This window comes from Trichechus manatus, unplaced genomic scaffold (genome assembly GCF_000243295.1).
Source record: "Trichechus manatus latirostris isolate Lorelei unplaced genomic scaffold, TriManLat1.0 scaffold00213, whole genome shotgun sequence".
Taxonomy (NCBI): Eukaryota; Metazoa; Chordata; class Mammalia; order Sirenia; family Trichechidae; genus Trichechus; species Trichechus manatus.
Window position 1 is genome coordinate 3,029,116 of NW_004444149.1, and position 22,177 is coordinate 3,051,292.

General features: G+C 40.6%; 1 protein-coding gene across 1 annotated transcript in view; it reads left to right on the forward strand.

Moving 5' to 3' along the window:
* Positions 1–22,177, forward strand: part of NUP210L (nucleoporin 210 like) — a 115,969-nt gene that overhangs the window by 66,863 nt on the left and 26,929 nt on the right. The window contains exons 17-30 of the mRNA XM_004388580.2: positions 3,950–4,142; positions 7,749–7,837; positions 8,056–8,160; positions 8,461–8,562; positions 10,290–10,418; positions 10,766–10,893; positions 12,125–12,257; positions 13,334–13,396; positions 13,861–14,040; positions 14,649–14,729; positions 14,821–14,952; positions 18,828–18,986; positions 19,937–20,028; positions 21,036–21,210. Coding sequence (XP_004388637.1) covers positions 3,950–4,142; positions 7,749–7,837; positions 8,056–8,160; positions 8,461–8,562; positions 10,290–10,418; positions 10,766–10,893; positions 12,125–12,257; positions 13,334–13,396; positions 13,861–14,040; positions 14,649–14,729; positions 14,821–14,952; positions 18,828–18,986; positions 19,937–20,028; positions 21,036–21,210 — 1,761 coding nt within the window. The remainder of the gene's footprint in view (positions 1–3,949; positions 4,143–7,748; positions 7,838–8,055; positions 8,161–8,460; positions 8,563–10,289; positions 10,419–10,765; positions 10,894–12,124; positions 12,258–13,333; positions 13,397–13,860; positions 14,041–14,648; positions 14,730–14,820; positions 14,953–18,827; positions 18,987–19,936; positions 20,029–21,035; positions 21,211–22,177) is intronic.

Genomic DNA, 22,177 nt, shown 5'->3' on the forward strand with positions numbered 1-22,177 from the left:
ACTTTTGTATATCAAACGTCTTTATCAACAAAGTGAAAAGACAACCTACAGAATGTGAAAAATTTCGGGGAATCATACATCTGATAAGCAGGGGCAAATTAACTAGTAAGCAAGGTACGCACAGGGTTACTTGTGCTTACTTATTAATCTGTGCACAATTTCACCTGCTTTTATGGTGAAAAACAGGTGGAATTTTGCGCTACAGATCCTCACACTCGTTGCTGTGTTTGACCCCATTGCTGCAGTCACTTTGTCAATCCATCTCATTGAGGGTCTTCCTCTTGTTTGCTAACCCTCTAGTTTACCAACATGATGCCCTTTTCCAGGGATTGGTCTCTCCTGATAACATGTTAACACAGACAGAGTCTCGCCATCCTCACTTCTAAGGAGCATTCTGGTTGTACTTCTTCCAAGACATACTCATTTGTTCTGGCAGTCCATGGTATGTTCAATTCTTCACCAACACCATAATTCAAATTCAGAACATCATTTGATTTCTTGACTGCTGCTTCCATGGGCGTTGATCGTGCATCAGTTCTTTGGTCCTCTTTATTCATTGTCCATCTTTCACATGCATATGAAGCAGTTGAAAAGACCATGGCTTGGTTAGGCACACTTTAGTCCTCAAAGTGACATCTTTCCTTTTTAAAACTTTAAAGGGATCTTTTGCAGCAGATTTGCCCAATGCAGTACATCATTTGATTTCTTGACTCCTGCTTCCATGGGCATTGATTGTGGATCCAAGTAAAATGAAATTCTTGACAACTTTTGTATTTTTTCGGTTTATCATGATGTTACTTATTGGTTTAGTTGTGAGGATTTTTGTTTTCTTTCTGTTAAGGTGTAATCCATATTGAAGGCTGTAGTTTTAGCCATTAAAAAAAGCCAAAAGCAAACCCATTGCCATCAAGTTGATTCCAACTCATAATGACCCTATAGGACACAGTACAACTGCCCCATAGAATTTCCAGGGAGTGGCTGTTGGACTTAAACTGCTGACCTTTTGGTTAGCAGCTGGAATCTTAACCACTGCATCAGCAGGGCTGCTTGTTTCAGCCATTAGGGAGATGCAAATCAAAACCACAATGAAATAACATCTCACCCACATTAGAATGACAATGGTAAAAGAAAAACAGAAGACAACAGGTATTGTCAAGGTTGTGGAGAAACTGGAACTCTCATCCATTGCTGGTGGGAATATAAAATAGTACAGCCACTGTGGAACAGTTTGGCAATTCCCCAGAAAGCTGAACATAGACCTACCATACGACCCAGCAGTCCCAGTCCTAGGTATACACCCAGAAGCGAAAGCAAGAATGTAAACAAAAATCTGTGCACTAACATTCACCGCAGCACTTCTTACAGTAGCTGAAAGATGGAGACAAGCAAAATATCCTCCAACAGACGAATGGATAGGCAAAATGTAGTACATACATGCAATGGAATATTACTCAGCCATAAAGAGAAATGAAGTCCAGATCCATGTTATAACGTGGATGAATCTTGAAAACATTACACGGAGGGAAATACGTCAGTCGCAAAAGGGCAAATACTATATGATCTCACTTATATGAAATAAGCAGATATATAGAAACCAAGAACTAATAGGGATTACCAGGAGTGGGAGGGAGGGGAAAGGGATGGAGGAAGAAAGAACACAGTATTCCTTGGGCACCGCTGCATATTGTGAGGGCACCAGCTCTTTACTCTGAAGTTTGATGAATAAGGGAAGGAAGGATTTAAATCTACCTCTAGGCTGTCTAGTATGAACTTCCTTACCTTTATTCCTGCTCCTCCTCCTCCTTGGAACAGGGTGTGTGTATCATCATGGCTTCTTCATATACTCAGTGTACTTCAGTCCACGAAGCTGTCATTCCTTTTCATGCTCAAATGATCTCATCTTTGGCCACACAGTCTTTCAAACTGGTTCCCCAGGCCTCTTGACACGACTCCTTGAGTCTGGTGTGCTTCTTTGCTTTCTGGCACAGATGATACATTTTTGGCCCCAGGCCTGGAGTCAGTCATTACTCCAAGGAGCCTTTGGGTATTGTGATTTTTTTTTTTTTTTTTTTTTTTGGCTTTAACAAAGAGAAATTTATTTCCTCACAGTCAAAGTAGGCTAAAAGTCCAAATTCAGGGCATCAGCTCCAGGAGAAGGCTTTTTCTCTCTGTCGGCCTTCTTCTCTTCGGTGTTCCCCCAGACAAGAGCTTCTCTGCGCAGGGACCCCGGTCCAAAGGACGCAGTCTGCTCCCCGCGCTGCTTTCTTGATGGCATGAGGTCGCCAATTCTCTGCTTGCTTCCCTTTCCTTTTATCTCTTACAAGAGATAAAAGGTGGTGCAGGCCACACCCCAGGATAACTCCATTTACATTGGATCAGGGATGTGACCTGAGTAAGGGTGGTGTTACAGTTCCACTCCAATCCTCTTTAACATAAAATTACAATCATAAAACGGAGGACAACCACACAATTCTGGGAATCATGGCCTAGCCAAATTGTTACACTCATTTTTGGGGGGCCATAATTCAATCCACGACATTCCACCCTTTGACCCCCAAAAAATCACATCCTTGCAACATGGAAAACATATTCACCCCATCATATCATAGCAAAAGTCTTAACTCCAAGTCCAAAATGCAAAAACTCCGCTTCATCTGTGAAATCTAGAATGTAAGTTATCTGCTTCCAAAGGTACAATAGCAAAATAGGCACATGCTAGACATTTCCATTACAGATGGGAGAAATTTCAGGGAAAGAAAGAATAACAGGCACCAAGCAAGTCAGCAGAACACATTACATTAGCCCTCAAGGCTTTGAAAATAATCCTCTGTTCTCTGAGACAATTTACACAATAGCCCTGCCCTCCAGACTCTAGGTATTGGCCACAATCTCCAGATTCTGAGTGGAGGCCCCTCAGCCCTGTGCTTCAGCTCCGCCTTCCAGGCCCATTGGGACAGCAAGTCTGCTCCCTTGGCTGTAGGCGCATCATTCTCCTACTCCATTGGAGTGACAACTCCACCCTTAGAAACACCAGAGGCCATGGCTCCATCTTTGAAACCCCTGAGGTCATGGCCATACCTTTTGAGACCGAGGCAGCTCAGCTTCTTGTGTCCCTGTCTCTTCAGCTTGTTTTCTGGTTTCTCGGCCTCTCAGCTCCTCAGGCCTCACACCCACATCTGCCCTGCTGGGGCAAGTGTTCCAAAGCTCTGTAGCTCCCTCCACCAGTAAGTGCCCGGAGGCACCTCACTCCGCCAGGAAGCCTCCTGCACACAGGCATTCAGCTCTCTCGCTCCGTGGGTCGGCTCCTGCACCATCTTTCACTGGTCTCCTGGTTCTGCTGCTGTTGGTTCTCTGCTGCTGCTGGTCCTCTGTCACTGCCGCACGTCTATCCATTCACAGTTTTAAAACCGCTTCCACATTTTAGGGATCTGTTAGAGCAGCACCCCACTCTCTTGCTACCAAATTCTGTCTTAGTCATCTAGTGCTGCCATAGCAGAAATACCACAAGTGGATGGTTTTAACCAAGAGAAGTTTATTTCCTCACAGTCAAAGTAGGCTAAAAGTCCAAATTCAGGGTATCAGCTCCAGGGGAAGGCTTTTTCTCTCTGTCGGCCTTCTCATCAATGTTCCCCTGGACTAGGAGCTTCTCGGCGCAGGGACCCCAGTCCAAAGGACGCACTCTGCTCCCAGCACTGCTTTCTTGATGGTATGAGGTCCCCCTTTTGGTGTTTTTTTTTTAAATAAGTTTTTAAGTTTTCTTCTGTTCTTTGCTTGATGTTCCTTTTTCCTGTGCTTTTTTTTTTTTTAATTGTGGTAAATATATATGTAACAAAACATTTGCCATTTCAACATTCTGTACGTGTGCTATTCAGTGACATTAATTATGCTCATCATGTTGTTCAACCATCACCTTTATCCATTTCCAAATTTTCCTTTTCTTTTAATGCAGATTCCTGTGTCAAGCCTGAGGGACACAGTCCTGGAACTGGCAGTGTTTGATCAACACAGGAGAAAGTTTGATAATTTCAGTTCACTAATGCTAGAATGGAAATCTTCCAATGAAACATTAGCCTATTTTGAGGATTATAAGTCAATGGAGATGGTATCAAAGGATGATGGCAGTGGGCAGACCCGGCTACATGGTATTGTGAAAATTTACAGATCCTTTCATTTACCTGCTAAACGGCTTTGCGCTGAGTGTTTCCTTATGGGAGAAGGTTTTATTTTAATTTTATTATGTATTTTTATTATCTTTGATCTTTATACTTTTCAGAAAAATAATGCTGAATAATCCTTGTTTGCAAAGCTAGGATCTAGGATCCAACATTTCTCACAAGAACGTAAAATCGAATTAATTTTAAAATGTATCGATTGCCTATTATTTACCTAATATTATGGGAATAGCATTCATTTATTAGAAATTATTTCTTGAGTGGCTACTACATATAAGGCTCTCTGCTAGGCACTGGAGATGTGATGGTGAATGAGACAGACAGAACCTCTGCCCTCATAGATTTACAGTCTGGTTGGAGAAGCCAGACTTTAAGCATTACAGTTGTGTTAGGTGCTCTGAAGGGCAAATACGAGGTGCTTTGAGAGCTTATAACAGAGGGACATAACATAGTCTACCCTGAGAAAGTAATGTTTAAATTGAGACTGTAGGAGGTGGTAGGAAGAGGAAATAACAAGAATGAGCTGAAAGCAGGTGAGTGAGACTCGCTTAGAGAGGGGGAAAGAAGCACTAGATGAGGTTCTAAGAGGGCAACAAGCCCTCATGTGCAAGTGCTTATCAACCAGCTGCTTATATCACATTTGCTGATATCCCATTTACAAAGCAAGTCACCTGGCCAGAACCAGAGTCAAGGTGGGCAGGGGCTATACAAGGGCATGGATATAGCAGGCATGATTTCCTGTGGGCCATTAACCTTCCATGAATGGGTTGCAGGAGGTGAAGAAAAAAGTGGTACAAAGGATAACTTTTAAGTTTCTGGCATGAGCATATGAGTAGGTGTCATGGATTGAATTGAGTCCTTCCAAAATATGTGTCAACTTGGCCAGGCCATGATTCCCAGTATTGAGTGATTCTCCACCATTTTGTCATCTGGTGTGATTTTCCTGTGTATTGTAAATCCTAACCTCTATGATGTTAATGAGGCAGGACTTAATCTACAAGATTAGGCTGTATCTTAAATCAATCTCTTACGAGATATAAAAGAAGCAAGCAGAGAGACATGGGGACCTCATACCACCAAGAAACAAGAGCCAGGAGCATAGCGCATCCTCTGGAGCCGGGGTACCTGTGCTGAGAAGCTCCTTGACCAGGCAAAATTAATAACAATGACCTTCTCCCAGAGCCAACAGAGAGAGAAAGCCTTCCCCTGGAGCTAGCACCCTGAATTCAGACTTCTTCCTAGACAGTGAGAAAATAAATTTGTCTTTGTTGAAGCCATCTGCTTGTGGTATTTCTGTTAGTATCAGCACTAGATAACGAAGACAGTGGGTGGTGGAACCATTCAGTGAAATAGGGAACACTAGAGAAGGAGAAATAAAGGGCTTACAATCCACAAGTTACCACAAGGAGCTTACAACCAAAGAGTAAGTTTAAGTGCTTAACTAGGAACATGACAATATAATGCTAAGACTAATAGTATGATAGTCAGTGTATAAAGTAGTAGAGAAGAAAGAGGTACTCCTTATAACCTCTACCAGTCCATCACCAGATGCCGTCATGTCATCTAAACATTTCCGGGTTTCGTTCTTCCTTTTGTAGCTCCACCACTAATGTCCATCATCTCTACCCTAGATTACCACATTAGCCTACTAACTGATCTCACGGTGTCTCTGCTACTTTCTGATCCATCCTCCACACTGCTGTCCAGAGTGATCTTTCAGAAATACAAATCTGAATATTTCTCTTAAAATCCTTTTTTTAAACTACTGTTTACTGAGTTCTCATGCCATAACAGAAGCAGCACTAAGTACTTTATTCACATTTTCTCATGTAATCCTTCTGGCTTAGTTAGTGTTGCTGTAACACAAATACCACAATTGGGTGGCTTTAATGAACAGAAATGTATTCTCTCACAGTCTAGGAGGCCAGAAGTCCAAATTCAGGGCACTGGCTCTAGAGGAAGGCTCTCTCTGTCTACTCTGGGGGCAAATCCTTTCTTCTCAGCATTCCTTGGAGATCTCCATGTGGCATCTGTCTTTCGTCCATTCCTGCTTGCTTGGTTTTGTGCTTAATCTGATTCTTTTATGTCTCAGAAGTGATTGGTTTAAGACAACCCGACACTGATATGACCTCATTAACGTAATAAAGAAAATCCTAATCCCAGATGGGACTACATCCACAAGTATAGGGGTTAGGATTTACAACACATATTTTGGGGGAACACAATTCAATATATAACCTCTGACAACCATGAGAAATTGACATTATTATCCCCATTTTGTAAATGTAATCAAGCACTTGTTGAGTTCTTACTATGTTCTAGGCACAGTGTTAGGCCTTGAGATTAAAGTACATGGATGAATCAGCAAGCTCTCTGATGCCAAAGCCCACTGGTTATCCTGTCACCTTGTTGTCTTCCGCGATTCCCCATGTCTTTCGGGATGAAGTTCATATGTTGTAGTTTAGCATACCAGTCCCTGCCTACTTCCTTGGCTTCACCTCTTATCATTCTGCACACATACCCTTCATTTTTCCCACACTGAGCAGCTTTAGATCCTCACCCATACCTTAGCATACCTCCTTCCTTTGCATATGTTGTATCTTCTCTGTTCTTAGAACAGCCTTCTCTTGCATCTTCACTAGGCTGAAATCTTCCTCTAGGAATCCAGTTTTCTGTCCCTTTATTCCCCCAGTCTATGGCAAATGTTCCTTCTTGTGTTCTTATAGTACTCTTTCCATACTTATGTAATAGCACTACCACAGTATATCGCAGTGCCTGGCTTACCTCTCAGGCCCCCCTCGCTAAGCTGTGTGTTTCTTAGAAGGCAAGGACTGCGTTTTCTTCACCTTTGTATCCTCGTTACCTGGCATGGAGCCTAGCATATAGTAGACCCTCAATAAATATTTGTTGAATGAATGAATTTAGCAGCATGAGAAAATGCTGCACAAATTTAGGCATGATCACTGTGTGTTGAGGATAAGATAAGAAGAATTGGCTTAAGTAAAGTGGCAGATTCGTGTTTGTTAAACTTTTTAAAAAAGGAAAAAGAACAAATGAGTAAAGCAGGTTGGATTATGGAAGACTTTTAATATTAGTTTAAGGAGTTTGAACTTGATCCAATAAGGAATAGTTAGCCATTTAAAACTTTTGAGTAAAGGGATGACATGACATTTACAGATAAAGAAAGTTGAGAAGCATGAAAGATCCCAAAAGACTGTCCTTTTATTTCTCACTCCTACTTGTAACTCAAACAAAATTTTCCCCATACACCAGTTATCAGTCTATTTTGGACCCATACACCATCAGATCTATAAAGAATTTTAGAGTTTGCCCAGCACACCCCTCCATAGACAAAGAAACAGAGAGGTGAAATGGTTGTTCAGGGTCACATAGGAATGTAATGGCAGAGCCAGCACAGAAACCTAGGTTTCTGTTTCTTGTGTATTTCCCCATTCAATATTTTTCCCCTGCTATACAGCACTGTACGGGAAAAAATTAGGGCAGAGTTCGGTTTTCTGGAGATACTTGTATTCTACATGTTATCATTTCTCACAGGGTATTTTTCTGTGTTTCTAGGTCATCAGATCCTTAAAGTACATCAGATAAAAGGAACTGTACTCATTGGAGTCAATTTTGTGGGCTACTCAGAGACAAAAAGTCCAAAGGTGAGTGAACGTTTTTGTTTAATCAGGATTAAAAAATGTAAATTAAATAACTGAAATTTAAGATTCTTCTTTTAAAGTTTTTACAGCTGATGTAAGTCTGAGAACTGTCACCTCTGTGATTCTGTCTTTGGCACTTGAGAGAGTACTGGAATCTTCCCTCACTGAGCTGAGGAATTACAAGTTGATGTTCACCTCTGTGGTTCTTATTACATTTCTAGGAACTTTCCAACTTGCCCAGATCTGTAGCTGTGGAGCTGCTCCTGGTGGATGATGTAACTGTATTGCCAGAGAATGCCACCATCTATAACCATCCTGATGTGAAGGTAGAAGCTGTTGGGATTTCGTTAAATCCAATCATATTGGAAGGGAGAGTACTGGGTTATTAAAGTTAACAGTATAATAAAAAAAACTCACTTATGTGTTGAAAATCACATACATAATGCATATATGATAATTAGTTGCAATACTCTTAAGAGTTATACTTTAGTAATCATATTTTTTCTTTGGTCCATTGACTTTAATCTTTTAATCCCGTACTCTTTCTAAGGTAGGTGTAAGTTATTTACTTTGAATTATTTATAGGCCAAAGGGAATGGAATATTATTTGTCTTATTTTTCCATAGGAAATATTTAGCCTTGTGGAAGGATCTGGTTATTTTTTAGTCAACAGCAGCGAACAGGATATTGTCACCATCACTTACCTGGAAGCAGAAAGCTCTCTCCAGGTGAGTTCCCTGATGGATGATCTCAGGCCAAAACTCACTCTTTCAAGAATGATTGGAAAATTCCATTGTGTGTCTAAAATTTGTTACAAAAGTGAAATCCCTCTCCCCTTTTTTTATCCTACATAGATGCTTCATCCAAAAGTAAGTTGTTTTTTTTGCTGGTCATTTTTTGCTTCTGGTTAAACAGAGACTGTATAGGAGACATCTCATTATAAATTTTCATTAAAAGAAGTCTCATTTCTAGAAATTTCAAAGTGTATAACTGTGTAGATATTTAAATATACTATTGACTTTATAATGTGAACCTATGGTGTTTTCAGCCAGGATATGACACCTCAAAATATTAAGCTGACTCTAGAGTCAGTATGCCAAAAGATTTGCTTTTAGCTGACTTATAGTAATAAAGGGGCCCTGGTGGTGTAATGGTTAAAGAGCTCAGCTTCTAACCAGAAGGTCAGCAGTTCCAATTCACCAACTGCTCCTTGGAAACCCTATGGGCAGTTCTGCGCTGTCCTTTAGGGCCGCTATGAGTCGGAACTGACTTGACGACAATTGGTGGGTTTTTTACGGTAATAAAATAACTGATAATGCCATATGTATGTATTTTCTTTCCTTCTAAGAGCTTAAAGAAATTTAACTCACCTCAGTCATAATGTTTCCTTTTAAAAAGGAGAGACTGAGGTACAATGTGCAGGTGAAGGATGTGAAAGAACAAGCTGTTGTACATTGTTGTTAGGTGCCGTGAAGTCAGTTCTGACTCACGGTGACCCTGCGTACTACAGAACGAAACACTGCCCGGTCCTGTGCCATGCTCACAATCGTTATTATGCTGGAACCCGTTGTTGCAGCCACTGTGTCAATCATCTCATTGAAGTTCTTCCTCTTTTTCGCTGACCCTGTACTTTACCAAGCGTGATGTCCTTCTCCAGGGACTGATCCCTCCTGAAATCATGTCCCAAGTATGTAAGACATAGTCTCACCGTCCTTGCTTCTAAGGAGCCATTCTGGTTGTACTTCCTCCAAGACAGATTTGTTTGTTCTTTTGGCTGTCCGTGGTATATTCAATATTCTTTGCCAACACCACAATTGGAAGGCGTCAGTTCTTCTTCGGTCTTCCTTATTCATTGTCCAGCTTTCACATGCATATGAAGCAATTGAAAACACCATGGCTTGGGTCAGGCGGACCTTAGTCTTCAAGGTGACATCTTTGCTTTTCAACACTTTAAAGAGATCTTTTGCAGCAGATTTGCCCAATGTGATGCATCTTTTGATTTCTTGACTGCTGCTTCCAAGGGTGTTGATTGTGGATCCAAGTAAAATGAGCTATATATAGTACAAGAAGTAAAAATAAAGTATCAGTCAGCTCAGTGCTTCTCTCTCCCTACTGGTAATTGCAGCATAAACAAACTTGGTTTTCTTCATGAAATCCATTCCCTGTTCGTAGTTAAGAAGCTGATATATATGTTTAATTCTACTTGAATTCAATCAACTTAAACTGTTCTATTTGTCAGTTAATATTTGTTAAAGTTATCTATTTTGCCATGAACTGAAACATCACATGTTAAGGGTACATACTGTACTTATGCCTGAAACTATAACATGACCTCTGAGAGTTTCCGTGACAAAGGAAGGTAAGATGTTGCATTTTCCTCTTTGGGTGAAAATAGTTGCTATGATTATGCTTGAAGCATATTTGCTTCACCCAGCTACCATCTTCTTCCTTCTAGTTAGTTCCAGTACATCCTGGACTTCTCACCTTGGAGGTCTATGATCTGTGCTTGGCTTTCTTGGGTCCAGCAGTGGCCCACCTCAGGGTGTCAGACATACATGAGCTGGAGCTTGATCTGATTGATAAGGTGAGAGATCTTTGCTTTATGTCATAAATGAAAGCAGGCTTCATTCTCACGTTCCTAGTATCATTTAATATAGTCTCCACTCGGCTACTGTGTGTGTATACCACACAGTATTGTATGGTGTTAATAAAAATACCCGCCCTGAAAAAACTATTCCAACATTAAATATAAAGAAGATAAATAGAGTGTTAAAGAACCACTTAAAATAGTACACATAGATTAGGCTTATTTGATCAAAGGCTGGCCAGGAGCATTTAGCATGAACAATTAAGTTTGCCCTCTAAGAGTCAGATTGCCCTTGGTGAATGAAACAGCTTTACTAAAATCTACCTTTTATTTTTAACAATTAGGTTGAAATAGGTAAAACCGTGTTAGTGACTGTGAGGGTTCTTGGCTCTTCCAAACGCCCGTTCCGAAATAAATACTTTAGAAACATGGAACTCAAACTGCAGTTGGCTAGTACCATTGGGACCCTGACGTGAGTACCACTTCAGTACGCCTTCCTCCCTGTGCTGACTGTCAGGAGAGTCTCCCTCCAGGTAGCCAGGTCAGCTGTCCCCCAGGCTATGTCATGTTGTCACCTTTCGTTTTTGGTCATGGTACTTTTCAGTCCATACTTTCTTCCCACATTCGGCTCTCTACAAAATACCCCTTCCAGATCTTCAACTGTCTTGTTTTAGGACTGAAATCATGTGTCATTAATATTTCCATTTTCTGAAACCCTTCTTGGGTGAACTAAAGAGAACCAAGTCTTTTTTTTTTTTTTAATTGTTGTGTTTAAGTGAAAGTTTACAATTCAAGTTAGTCTCTCATACAAAAATTTATACCTACATTGTTATGTGACCCTAGTTTCTCTCCCTATACTGTGACAGCACACTCCTTTCCACCCCTGATATCCCGTGTCCATTCAACCAGCTCCTGACCCTCTCTGCCTTCTCATCTCACCACCAGACAGAAGCTGCCCATTTAGTCTCATGTATCTACTTGAGCTGAGAAGCACACTCTTCACGAGTATCATTTTATGTCCCATAGTCCAGTCTAATCTTTGCCTAAAGAGTTGGCCTCGGGAATGGTTTTAGTTTTGGGCTAACAGAGAGTCCAGGGGCCATGTCTTCTGGGGTCCCTCCGGTCTCAATCAAACAATTAGGTCTGGTCTTTTTACTAGAATTTGAGTTCTGCACCCCACTTTTCTCCTGCTCCGTCAGGGACTCTCTGTTGTGTTCCCTGTCAGGGCAGTCACTGGTGGTAGCTGAGCATCATCTAGGAGAACCAAGTCTAATCTCACAGTTACGCCCAGTTCTTTTTCTATAAAAGAAAGTATATTGTCCTCTCCATTAAGAACAATGATGCGTTTAACTTCATATCCTTTCAAGGGTGCTTTAGGCTACAGGACCTTTGAAAACGTGTTTACAAGCAGAGGTACTGGTATTCCACTCTGGGAAAGGGGAAATGCAGGAATTCCAAGGCAGTTCTGCCAGTCTGTGTTTACATTGCCCTTATTCCTTTGGAGCCTTAGAACAGATTTTTGACCCTCAGGAGCTTTCTGCCATTGCCATGAAATTTTCTTGACTCCGGAAGTTTTTTTTCTGGCAAATCTCTGTAGAACAGAGTTAAAATGAGCAGAAAATATTAAACATCGTGGAAAGATGCGTAATCGTCCACTCTCAAAACCACATGTCTTTCACCTGTCAATTCACGGGTCTTTACAGGCTAATGGAGGAACAGGATGAGTATTCTGAAAATTATATCCTTCGAGCTGTCACCATTGGACAAACCACACTTGTGGCCGTTGCCAGGGACAAGATGGGGAGAAAATTCACATCAGCTCCTCGACAAATTGAAGTAAGGAAATTATCTCATCCAAAATCCATACTTCATCTTAATTAGCATTTTTTAATCCTTTTCTATTTTGTTTGCTCAAGTTGAAAATCATTTGACTGTAAAAAATGATAGTTGTCTAATTCTTGCTATAACGTGGTTTATTTTTGAGTTTTGTTTCTTGTATAAAAGTAATACATATTTCTTGTGGAAAATTTGGAAGTATAAATGCAGAATGAAATTCACCTATAATTCCACTACTTAGAGGCAAACTGTTACTAAGATTTGAGTATATTTCCTTCACTTTTTTCATATGCTTATTTCGACATGGTTGAATCCTATTGCTTTTTTCACCTTAGTCTTATATCAAAAGTTTTGTCATTAAACACTAATTGTTGGCCATGTGGTGATAATTGTTGAAGCTGAGCAATAGATATCCGAGAATTCGTGTACTGTTCTCTCTACTTTTGTTTGAAAACAAGTAAAAAAGAAAAGTGAATCGTAAACATAATTTTAATGGCCACTTTTATTCCAGTAAATGGATATATAATAACTTATTTAAGCATTCCCATTTAAGTCATTTTCAATTTTGTGCTATTAAAAATAAAAGTTTTCATAGGGCAACATTTGTAGTAACTGTTAAATGGGAGACTATTTTGTCCTTTAAGCCTCCATCTTAAGTGAGAATAACAGCACAATTAGAAGAGTGTAGTCAATGTCACTTAAATGTGCATGTAGAAATTTTTGAAATGGCGTATCTTTGGCTATGTGTATTTTCACCAAAAAAAAAAAAAGTTGAGAATTTAGAGGGTTAAAATGTTGTGGGGTTGTTAACCAATGTCATAAAACAGCATGTGTGTTACTGTTACATGAGAAACTATCTGTTCTGTAAGCCTTCACCTGAAGTACAATAAAATATTAAAAAAATAAAAAATAAAAATAAATAAATAAATAAAAGTTTTACTCATGGAGAAGACATATATCTCTGTGTATAACTTCTTTGTACATAATTAGGACTCTCCCTTAGAATAAACTGTGACCATTTGTTAGAAGGTGGGCCCCAGTCAGTCACTGCTGTCCTTTTGGCTTCCTCCTTCAAGGTGTTTCCTCCATTCAGACTTGTTCCAGAGAAAATGACGCTGATTCCAGCTAACATGATGCAGGTGATCTTAAAGGCAGAGAAGTAAGGTTCACCCTGTTTCCTCATCCCGCCTTTCTCCCCTCCCGGCACACACACACGCACACACGCACGCACACACCCACATTCACGCATATGCACGTGCCCACCCACACACACACGCACAGCCACGCACACACGCGCACACCCCCCCACGCACACACCCTTCTTCCTATAGGCCTCCTGTTTCTACTCCCAGCCAAGTACAACAAGATCTGATTAAGAATAAAATTAATATTTTCTCTGATCCATGATGTACATGGTATAAAGTATGTCTTGGAGTCCCGTGGCTCATTTGCAGCACTTCCATTTCTTGTACATTTGATTTCATGTGGGATATGCTGGTTGGGAACTGGAGGAAGATGAAGAAGTTGCTTGGACAAATTGCTGGGAAAAGAGGTGTGGCTTCTCCCCATGCTCCAGGCATTCACTGGTATGTTTAAATTTCAGGTAATGTCTGAAGGTGGTCCCCAACCCCAGTCAATCATTCACTTCTCCATCAGTAATCAGACCGTGGCTGTTGTTAATAGGAGGGGGCAAGTTACAGGGAAGGTGGTTGGCACAGCTATAGTCCATGGCACCATCCAGACAGTAAACGAAGATACTGGCAAAGTCATTGTGTTTTCCCAGGTATGGGTTCTTTGCTCCGCTCTGCTTCTCCTCTTCCTTTTGGAAACCATATTGGGAGATGGGTGGGGGGCGTAATTAAATGGGTGTCAGCAGCCCACAAAAATCCATTTAGTCCCACTCATCTGGCATTCTTGTAACCAGGCATGGAAATTATGCAGTCTGTCATGAAAAACTCCCAGAGTACTCGGCATTGTCGTAAGACAGAATTCCTGTCCTTAAGGAATTCTTTAAAGAACAAAAACAAGAAAAACATATCTATGGTATAAGGTTTTTTGTTGAATGTCAAAAACAAACTAGTTATCATAAGCATCTCTGTCTACCCTACAGACACTCCCTCAGCCTAACCAGTTTGTTACAGTTCAAACCCCTGTTGAGAATTTGCATTTCTAACAAGTTGGCAGGCAATGCTAATACTGCTGGTTAGGGACCAATTCTGAGACCCTCTAGTAGAGCAGTGGGTCTCAAAACTTATACATAAGAACCCCCTGAGGATCTTGTTAAACTGTAGATTCTGATTCAGTATATCTGGGATAGAAATGCAAATCCTCAGCAGGGGTTCGAACAGGAACAAATGGGTTTGAAGCCCTGCTTTCCACCCTGTTGAGCAGGATGAAGTGCAGATTGAAGTCATTCAGCTAAGGGCTGTTAGGATCCTTGCAGCTGCAACTCGACTCGTCACAGCTACCAAGGTCAGTATGAGGGCTGACTTCTTGGTTCGTTATTCTGATAAGGTCAGCTGGGTGGGATATAGTATAGACCAATGTCCCTTGTTCTTTTCAGATGCCAGTTTATGTCATGGGAGTGACCAGTACTCAGACTCCTTTCTCCTTCAGCAATGCCGAACCTGGGCTCACATTCCACTGGTCCATGAGCAAACGAGATGTGCTGGATCTAGTGCCCAGGCATTCAGAGGTGTGAATTGATCTGTTTATTACCCAGGCAGTCCCCAGGTTACGAATGTCTGACTTACAGACGACTCCTCGTTGTGGTGGTTAGGTGCCGTTAAGTCGGTTCCAACTCATAGCGACCCGATAGGACAGAGTAGAACTGCCCTATAGGGTTTCCAAGGAGCAGCTGGTGGATTTGAACTGCTGACCTTTTGGGTAGCAGCCGAGCTTACTTGCCCTTTAATGTTATGTAAATTTGCCCTCACTTTGAAACGATGGAACCAACCCGTATTTGCAACAAATTCTTCATCACAATTACCTTCACTTGCTGTATGTGCAGCTTTTAAATCATTGAAAGGGCCTCGAGCCTTTCCTTGCTCTAAAGTAAGGCTAAATAAGAGCCGTGTGCACCTGTTCTGACTTACCTACAAATTCAACTTAAAGACACGGTTAGGAACGAGTCTTGTTCATAACCCGGGGACCGCTTGTATTACCTTAGGGATGTTGATATTGGATTTATTTTAGTTCATCATAAGTTTTAGACTAATGGAATTTCTAAACTGCACATCATTATTGCTTATCTCTTTTTCCTGTTGTTTTGTGAACTGGGAAACCTGCAAATCAAATAAAGAAATCCAAATATGTACTCAGAAATACCATATGATTATGAATATACTTTGCTGGAAAGAACTTGCACAAGCAATGTTTCCTATAATGTGGTTGCTTTTGTGAGTAGATGACTGTTATATGAGTAGCACATTTTGAAGATAAAGTCTGTATGCATGGAGTTTAAATGTATAATACAATCTAACAAGTTCAGACACATTTAATTATATTATTAATCATGTTTGTGCTGCATGATGGGTGGTTGACATAAACAGTAAGAAAGGTGGGTTCTGCTGACAAACCTTACCTAGTTCACAGTGTTGTTACCTGATCATCAGCTGGATGGATCTACCCAGGGTGGCCTCGGGACAGTGGCAACCACCTAGGTTTGGGCTTTACCTTGGGAAGAAGGTAAATATTGAGCCAAGGTACCCGTAGGTCACAGCTCAGTGCCCAAGAGAACAAAGAATTAGAGGTACACCTGGGAGAGAACAGAGGAGCTGGAATTAGGAGGATATTTCTGGAATCAGTTACAAAGAAAAGAGGATAGATCTGGAAAAAGCAAAAATCTGTTTGAAGCTAGTCATTGGGTCTTCCTGAGCCTGGTTGGACTTGGCATTGAGGGAGGGATGGAATGATAATTAGTTTGGTACAATTCTACAGAGGGATTTGTCTTTTTTTGTTGAATAGCAGATAGGAGTCATGTGAAAGGCATGGCCTAGGCCTTAGCTTCTCTTCTGCTTCTCTCTTCCTTCACCGTCCCTAACTAAAGTATAACTCTCTCTTCTAGTAGAATAAATGATTGAGAGCCATACAAAGATTTTCTTTTCCTGCCTCAGACCCAGTGTAGGTGAATTGGGTGATGAAATGGGCAATAGAAAGGTCTCTATGTCACACAGGTTGGATTTCCTACACTGTGGCAATGCCATCACCTAGAGGTCCCCTAAGGAGCCCTGGGGGTGCAGTGGTTTAGCCCTCGGCTGCTAACCAAAAGGTTGGCAGTTCGAATGCACCAGTGGGAGAAAGACGTGGCCGTCTGCTTCCATAAAGAATACAGCTTTGGAAACCCCTACGACAGTTGTACTCTGTCCTGTTGGGTGTCTATGAGTCAGAATTGGCCCAATGGCAACGGGTTTGGTTTAGAGATTCGCTTGGATTAAATAACTTATAAACTACTCATTCTTTTTTTTTTTTTTTTCATTGATACCCCTGCCTCTCATCTCTCTCACCTTCAGTTAATCAGCATCTGACTGTGAACAGAATTACTTTTCTAAAACATAGGCCAGGTCATCTAGCTCTCATGTTTGAAAACCTTTGACTCCCCATTATCTAATTATGAGTCAAATCTGATGTCCTTATTAGTATACAAGGCTTTTGCCTGCTTGTTTCATCATGCTCCCCACCTTAGCCCACCTTAACCCTTATCCAACCCTCTAGCCTATGAACTCTATAATCATCTTTAATATATGCTTAGATCCTTCATGCTTTTATAGGTATGCTTCTCTCAGAATGCTTTTATTTTATAAATTTAAAATCTAGTATTTTAACTCTAACGTGAAATCTTATAAGCCAAAATTTTGAATTCTTCTATTTGTTCATAGCTGTTTTCCTATAATATTATTGTGCTCATTATGCTGTGTTAAATTTCTTGTTTACGTATCTGGGCTGTGAACTCCCTGAGGGCACGTATCTTATTTAATTCATCTTTTTTTTTTTATTGTTGTAATTAAATGAAGTTTACATTGCAAGTTAGTCTCCCATACAGAATTTTTTTTTTTTACATACATTGTTATGAGACCCCAACTGCTCACCCCATTCTGCAACAGCACACTCCTCCCCTCTGCCCCTGATTCCCCATGAACATTCAACCAGCTCCTAACTCTCTCTGCCTTCCCATCTCACCTCTGGACAGAAGCCGCCCCTTTGGTCTCTTGTATCTACTTGTCTAAGAGGCACATTCTTCACAAGTATCACTTTATGTCCCACAGTCCAGTCCAATCCCTGTCTGAAGAGTTGGCCTTGGAAATTGTTTTAGTTCTGGGGTGATAGAGCAACCAGGGGCCATGCTTTCCGGGGCGCCTCCAGTCTTAGTCAGACCATTAATTCTGGTCTTCTTACTAGAATTTGAGTACTGCATCCCATCATTCTACTGTTCCATCAGGGATACTCTGTTGTGTTCCCTGTCAGGATGTTCATTGGTGGTAGCTGGGCACCATCTAGTTTTTCTGGTCTCAGGCTGATGAAGTCTCTGGTTTATGTGGCCCTTTCTGTATCTTGGGCCAATACTTTCCTTGTGTCTTTGGTGTTCTTCGTTCTCCTTTACTCCAAGTGGTTGGGACCAATTGATGCATCTTAGATGGTGGCTTAAACTACTCATTCTTTAGCATGAAACTTTTTTCCAGACAAATGATTGAGAACTGCACAAAGAAAATGGGAGTTTTTATATGGGGGAGGAGGGAAAGTTGATTTTGGTACTTGGGAGTTTATGTGAGTCAGGAGAGCTGAAAGGAAGGTCTTGAGAGCTCTGGACAGCAAGAATGCAGGGGACAGAGGGCATGAAACAAGTGCCAAAAAGGTAAACATTTTGCCTTGCTGTTGGCCCTACCTTCCCTATTACCAGAAATCTGTCAAGTTCTAACCCTTCCTATCTAGTCTAGATTGGAATGGTGTGTGAGGCAAGTAGAGAGATGGTTAACCAGCTTTAGCATAGTCCTAAGATGAAGAGCTTCCCTTTCCTGTTCTCTTCCTCATTATCACCCAGAATCTCAAGAGTAGGTTGCCTCACTTCTCTCACATCTTAAATCCTGCCGCCTGAACCCACTATAGAAACCTCTTCCTTCATGTTCGTTCTTCTCCTATCAGTGGATTGACTTCAAGATAATATAAAAATCTTAAGGAAGCTTGCCAGAGTTAGTTGAGCCGTACAAACAGAGGTTCAAACTTTAGAGGTGACTATGCTGCTGGGGGAGCCCTGGTGGCACAGTGGTTAAGAGCTCAGCTGCTAACCAAAAGGTCAGCAGTTTGAATCCACCAGCCGCTCCTTGGAAGCCCTGTGGGGCAGTTCTACTCTGTCCTGTAGGATTGCTATGAGTCAGAATCGACTTGGCAGCAATGGTTTGGTTTTTTTTTAATGCTGCTAGAAATATGAAAATGAATAAGTATGAAAATACTCTTTTATACTCTAGTTCTTCTAAGTAGCTATTTCCAACATACATTTTCCTCATTGTACATCAGAGAGAGAAGGGCATGGTATTTACTCATGGATATTTCTTAATCTGTCCCCTTATTGTCTAGGTTTTTCTCCAGCTTCCAGTAGAGAATAACTTTGCCATGGTTGTCCACACAAAAGCAGCTGGTCGGACCAGTATCAAAGTCACTGTTCGCTGTATGAACAGTTCCTCTGGGCAGTTTGAGGGGAATTTGTTGGAACTATCTGATGAAGTTCAGATCCTGGTAAGCTCCCAAACCAACATCTTGCTTTTGTATATCAAGAATAAGAAAGTTATATTCTCTTATCATCCATGAAGAACTTTGTCTGGATAGAGATAAAGAAAAATTGCTGGAAGGATCCCCAGAACAGGTTTATAGTTCCTAGATCTTTGTCACTCCTGCTAACTACTTCTATAGAAGTATTGACATTAGAAACTGTAGCCCATGCATTCACCTCAACTCCCCATACCATGAGCACAAGAACATGAACACTGTAATAGGATCAAGAGGATTAATTTCTGATATAGTCCATTTAGATATATTCACAGGTAGGATGAAATATAATCCTACTTCTGGAAGGTGTAAGAATATGAATAGTTTCTCCAGTAGTTCTCAGGCTAAAAGCTAAATCTTCCTATTGTTTTTAGAATTTAGAAGAAAAGTTACTATTAATTTTCTCTTCCTTTAAATTTGGGACTGATTTTTTTCTTCTTCTTTATTTTGACTTTGGTTCTCTGATTCAGTGTGGGGTAGAAGAGCACTTTACAGGAGGTAGAAGACCTGTATAGTGTCTGTGCTAATTTAATATCATAGATTCTTTACTCCCAAATCTCTCTTCAGGTTACCAGAGTTAAAATGAGAAATTTCAAAATTATTTTATTCCTAATCTCTAAGTAATACAGAGGATGTGGTTAGTGTAAACTTTGCCACATGCCTAGTCCTTGGTGGTCAGAGGCGGGGCTAATACTAAGTTATATATTCTACAATACCTAGGTCTGTTGAAGTGCCTTGTTCATTTTAGAAACGAGTAGTGTGGAAGATTCTAGGCTAATTAGAAGTTAAGCAGACTGTTGATTTGTAGTTGTCACTTATCAACATGTAATCCCTCTAGGGTTATTATACCCAAGTCCATATGTGAATAAAGATCATTTGTCTTTTCCAAAAATGAGGAATATGTTCCTTTCCCATTGTAGGTATTTGAAAAACTTCAACTTTTCTATCCAGAGTGCCAGGCTGAGCAAATTCTAATGCCTATGAATTCTCAGCTAAAACTCCAGACCAACAGGTAAGGAAAAGGAAGAGGAACAAAGGGCCAGGTTCTAACCGTGTACCTTCAGTAAAACATTGCACATGGAAGGAACTACCCTCATCGTCTAGGTGATTTTTCTAATCCCCAAATAATTGTTTTTCTATTGAGGTAAAATTCACGTAACATAAAATTAACCATTTTAAAGTGTACAATTCAGTGGCATTTAGTACTTTTACAATGTTCAAGTTCCAAAACATTTTCATTACCCCCCAAAGAAGACTCCGGAAACCCTGGTGGCCTAGTGGTTAAGAGCTACAGCTGCTAACCAAAAGGTCGGCAGTTCGAATCCAGCAGGCCCTCCTTGGAAACTCTGTGGGGCAGTTCTACTCTGTCCCGTAGGGTCACTATGAGTTGGGATTGACTTGACAGCAACAGGCAGGCAAAGGAGACTCCATACCATTAAACAATCACTCCCTATCCTCCCGCCTCCAGCCCCTGGCAACCACTAATCTACTTTCTGTCTATGAATTTGCCTATTATGGACATTTCATATAAATATAATTATACAATATGTGGCCTTTTGTGTCTGGCTTGTTTCACTTAGCATGATGGTTTCAAGATTAATCTGTGTTAATAGCATGTATCATTCCTTTTTATGGCTGAATAATATTTTCTTATATATATATACACACCACATTTATCTGTTTATGCATTGATGGACATTTGAGTTGTTTCTACTTCTTGGCTATTGTGAACAGTGCTGCTCTGAACATTCATGTACACATATTTGTTTGAATACCTGTTTTCATTTCTGTGGCCAAATAATTTTTAAATGATAAATGTCTAATAGGATTTGATGTTTAAAGAGATAAGCATAATCCAAAGGTAGGCTTTTACCTGAGGAATAAATAAGCACACAACCTATAAAATGGTAAGCAGTTTCCTCATACTACAGCTTCTAACAGTGGTCCTGACAAACTTTCCTTCTTTCTTTCTGGTCAGACAGCCCTCAAAAGCCACCACTTGTTCCATTTGTTTCCTAGGGAAGGAGCCGCCTTTGTGAGTTCCCGTGTTCTCAAGTGTTTCCCTAATTCATCCGTCATTGAGGAGGATGGTGAAGGGCTCCTGAAAGCTGGTTCCATTGCAGGTACTGCTGTGTTGGAAGTCACTTCTGTAGAACCTTTTGGAGTCAATCAAACAACTATAACTGGGGTTCAGGTGAGTTCAGGGATTTACTCAAAACAGTAAAAGAAATACTATGATTTTAAAGACAGATTTCCTTTTGTAAGAACTAGAAACTTCTCTGAAAATAAAAAATGAACCTGTAAGATAAGAGGCAAATCTTAACATGGTCATAAACCATCAAATTAAAGTGGAAGTTGTTGGCTGCTATTGAGCTGACTCAGACTCATCGTGACCTTGTGTGTAACAGAATGAAATGTTGCCCAGTCCTGTATCATCCTTACAATTGCCAGCATGTTCGAGTCCCTCATTGTGGTTATTGTGCCAATCCATATCACCAAGGATCTCCCTTGACCCTACTGGCCCCCTACTTCACTGTCTTAATTATTTACACTATTATGCCTTTGACATCCATAATTCTACCAATAGTGTTTTCGAAGCAATCTGGGCTTTTACTGTTAGGCACCTTAAAACTATTCCACGCTCTACCCATTACCCAATTTCAAAACCATTTCCACATTTTAGGTGTCTTTTAGAGCAGCACCCAATTCTTCTGGTACCAAATTCTGTTTTAGTTATCTAGTGCTACTATAACAGAAATACCACAAGTGAATGGCTTTGACAGAAATTTATTTTCTGACAGTTTAGGAGGCTGAAAGTCCGCATGCAGAGCACCAGCTCTAGGGGCAGGCTTTCTCACTGTCGGCTATGGAGGAAGGTCCTTGTCTCTTCTGCTTCTGCTTCCTGGTTCTTTGGAGATCACCACGTGTTTTAGCATCAATCTTCCCCCATCTCTCTTGCTTGCTTTCATTTAATCTCTTTTATATTACAAAAGAGAATGACTCAAGATATTATACTCTACACTAATCCTGCCTTATTAATATAACAAAGACAGCCCCTTCACAAATAGGATTATAAACACAGGCATAGAGGTTAGGATTTATAACATGTATTTGGGGGGGATATAATTCAATCCATAACATTCCACCCCTTGGCCTTTTAA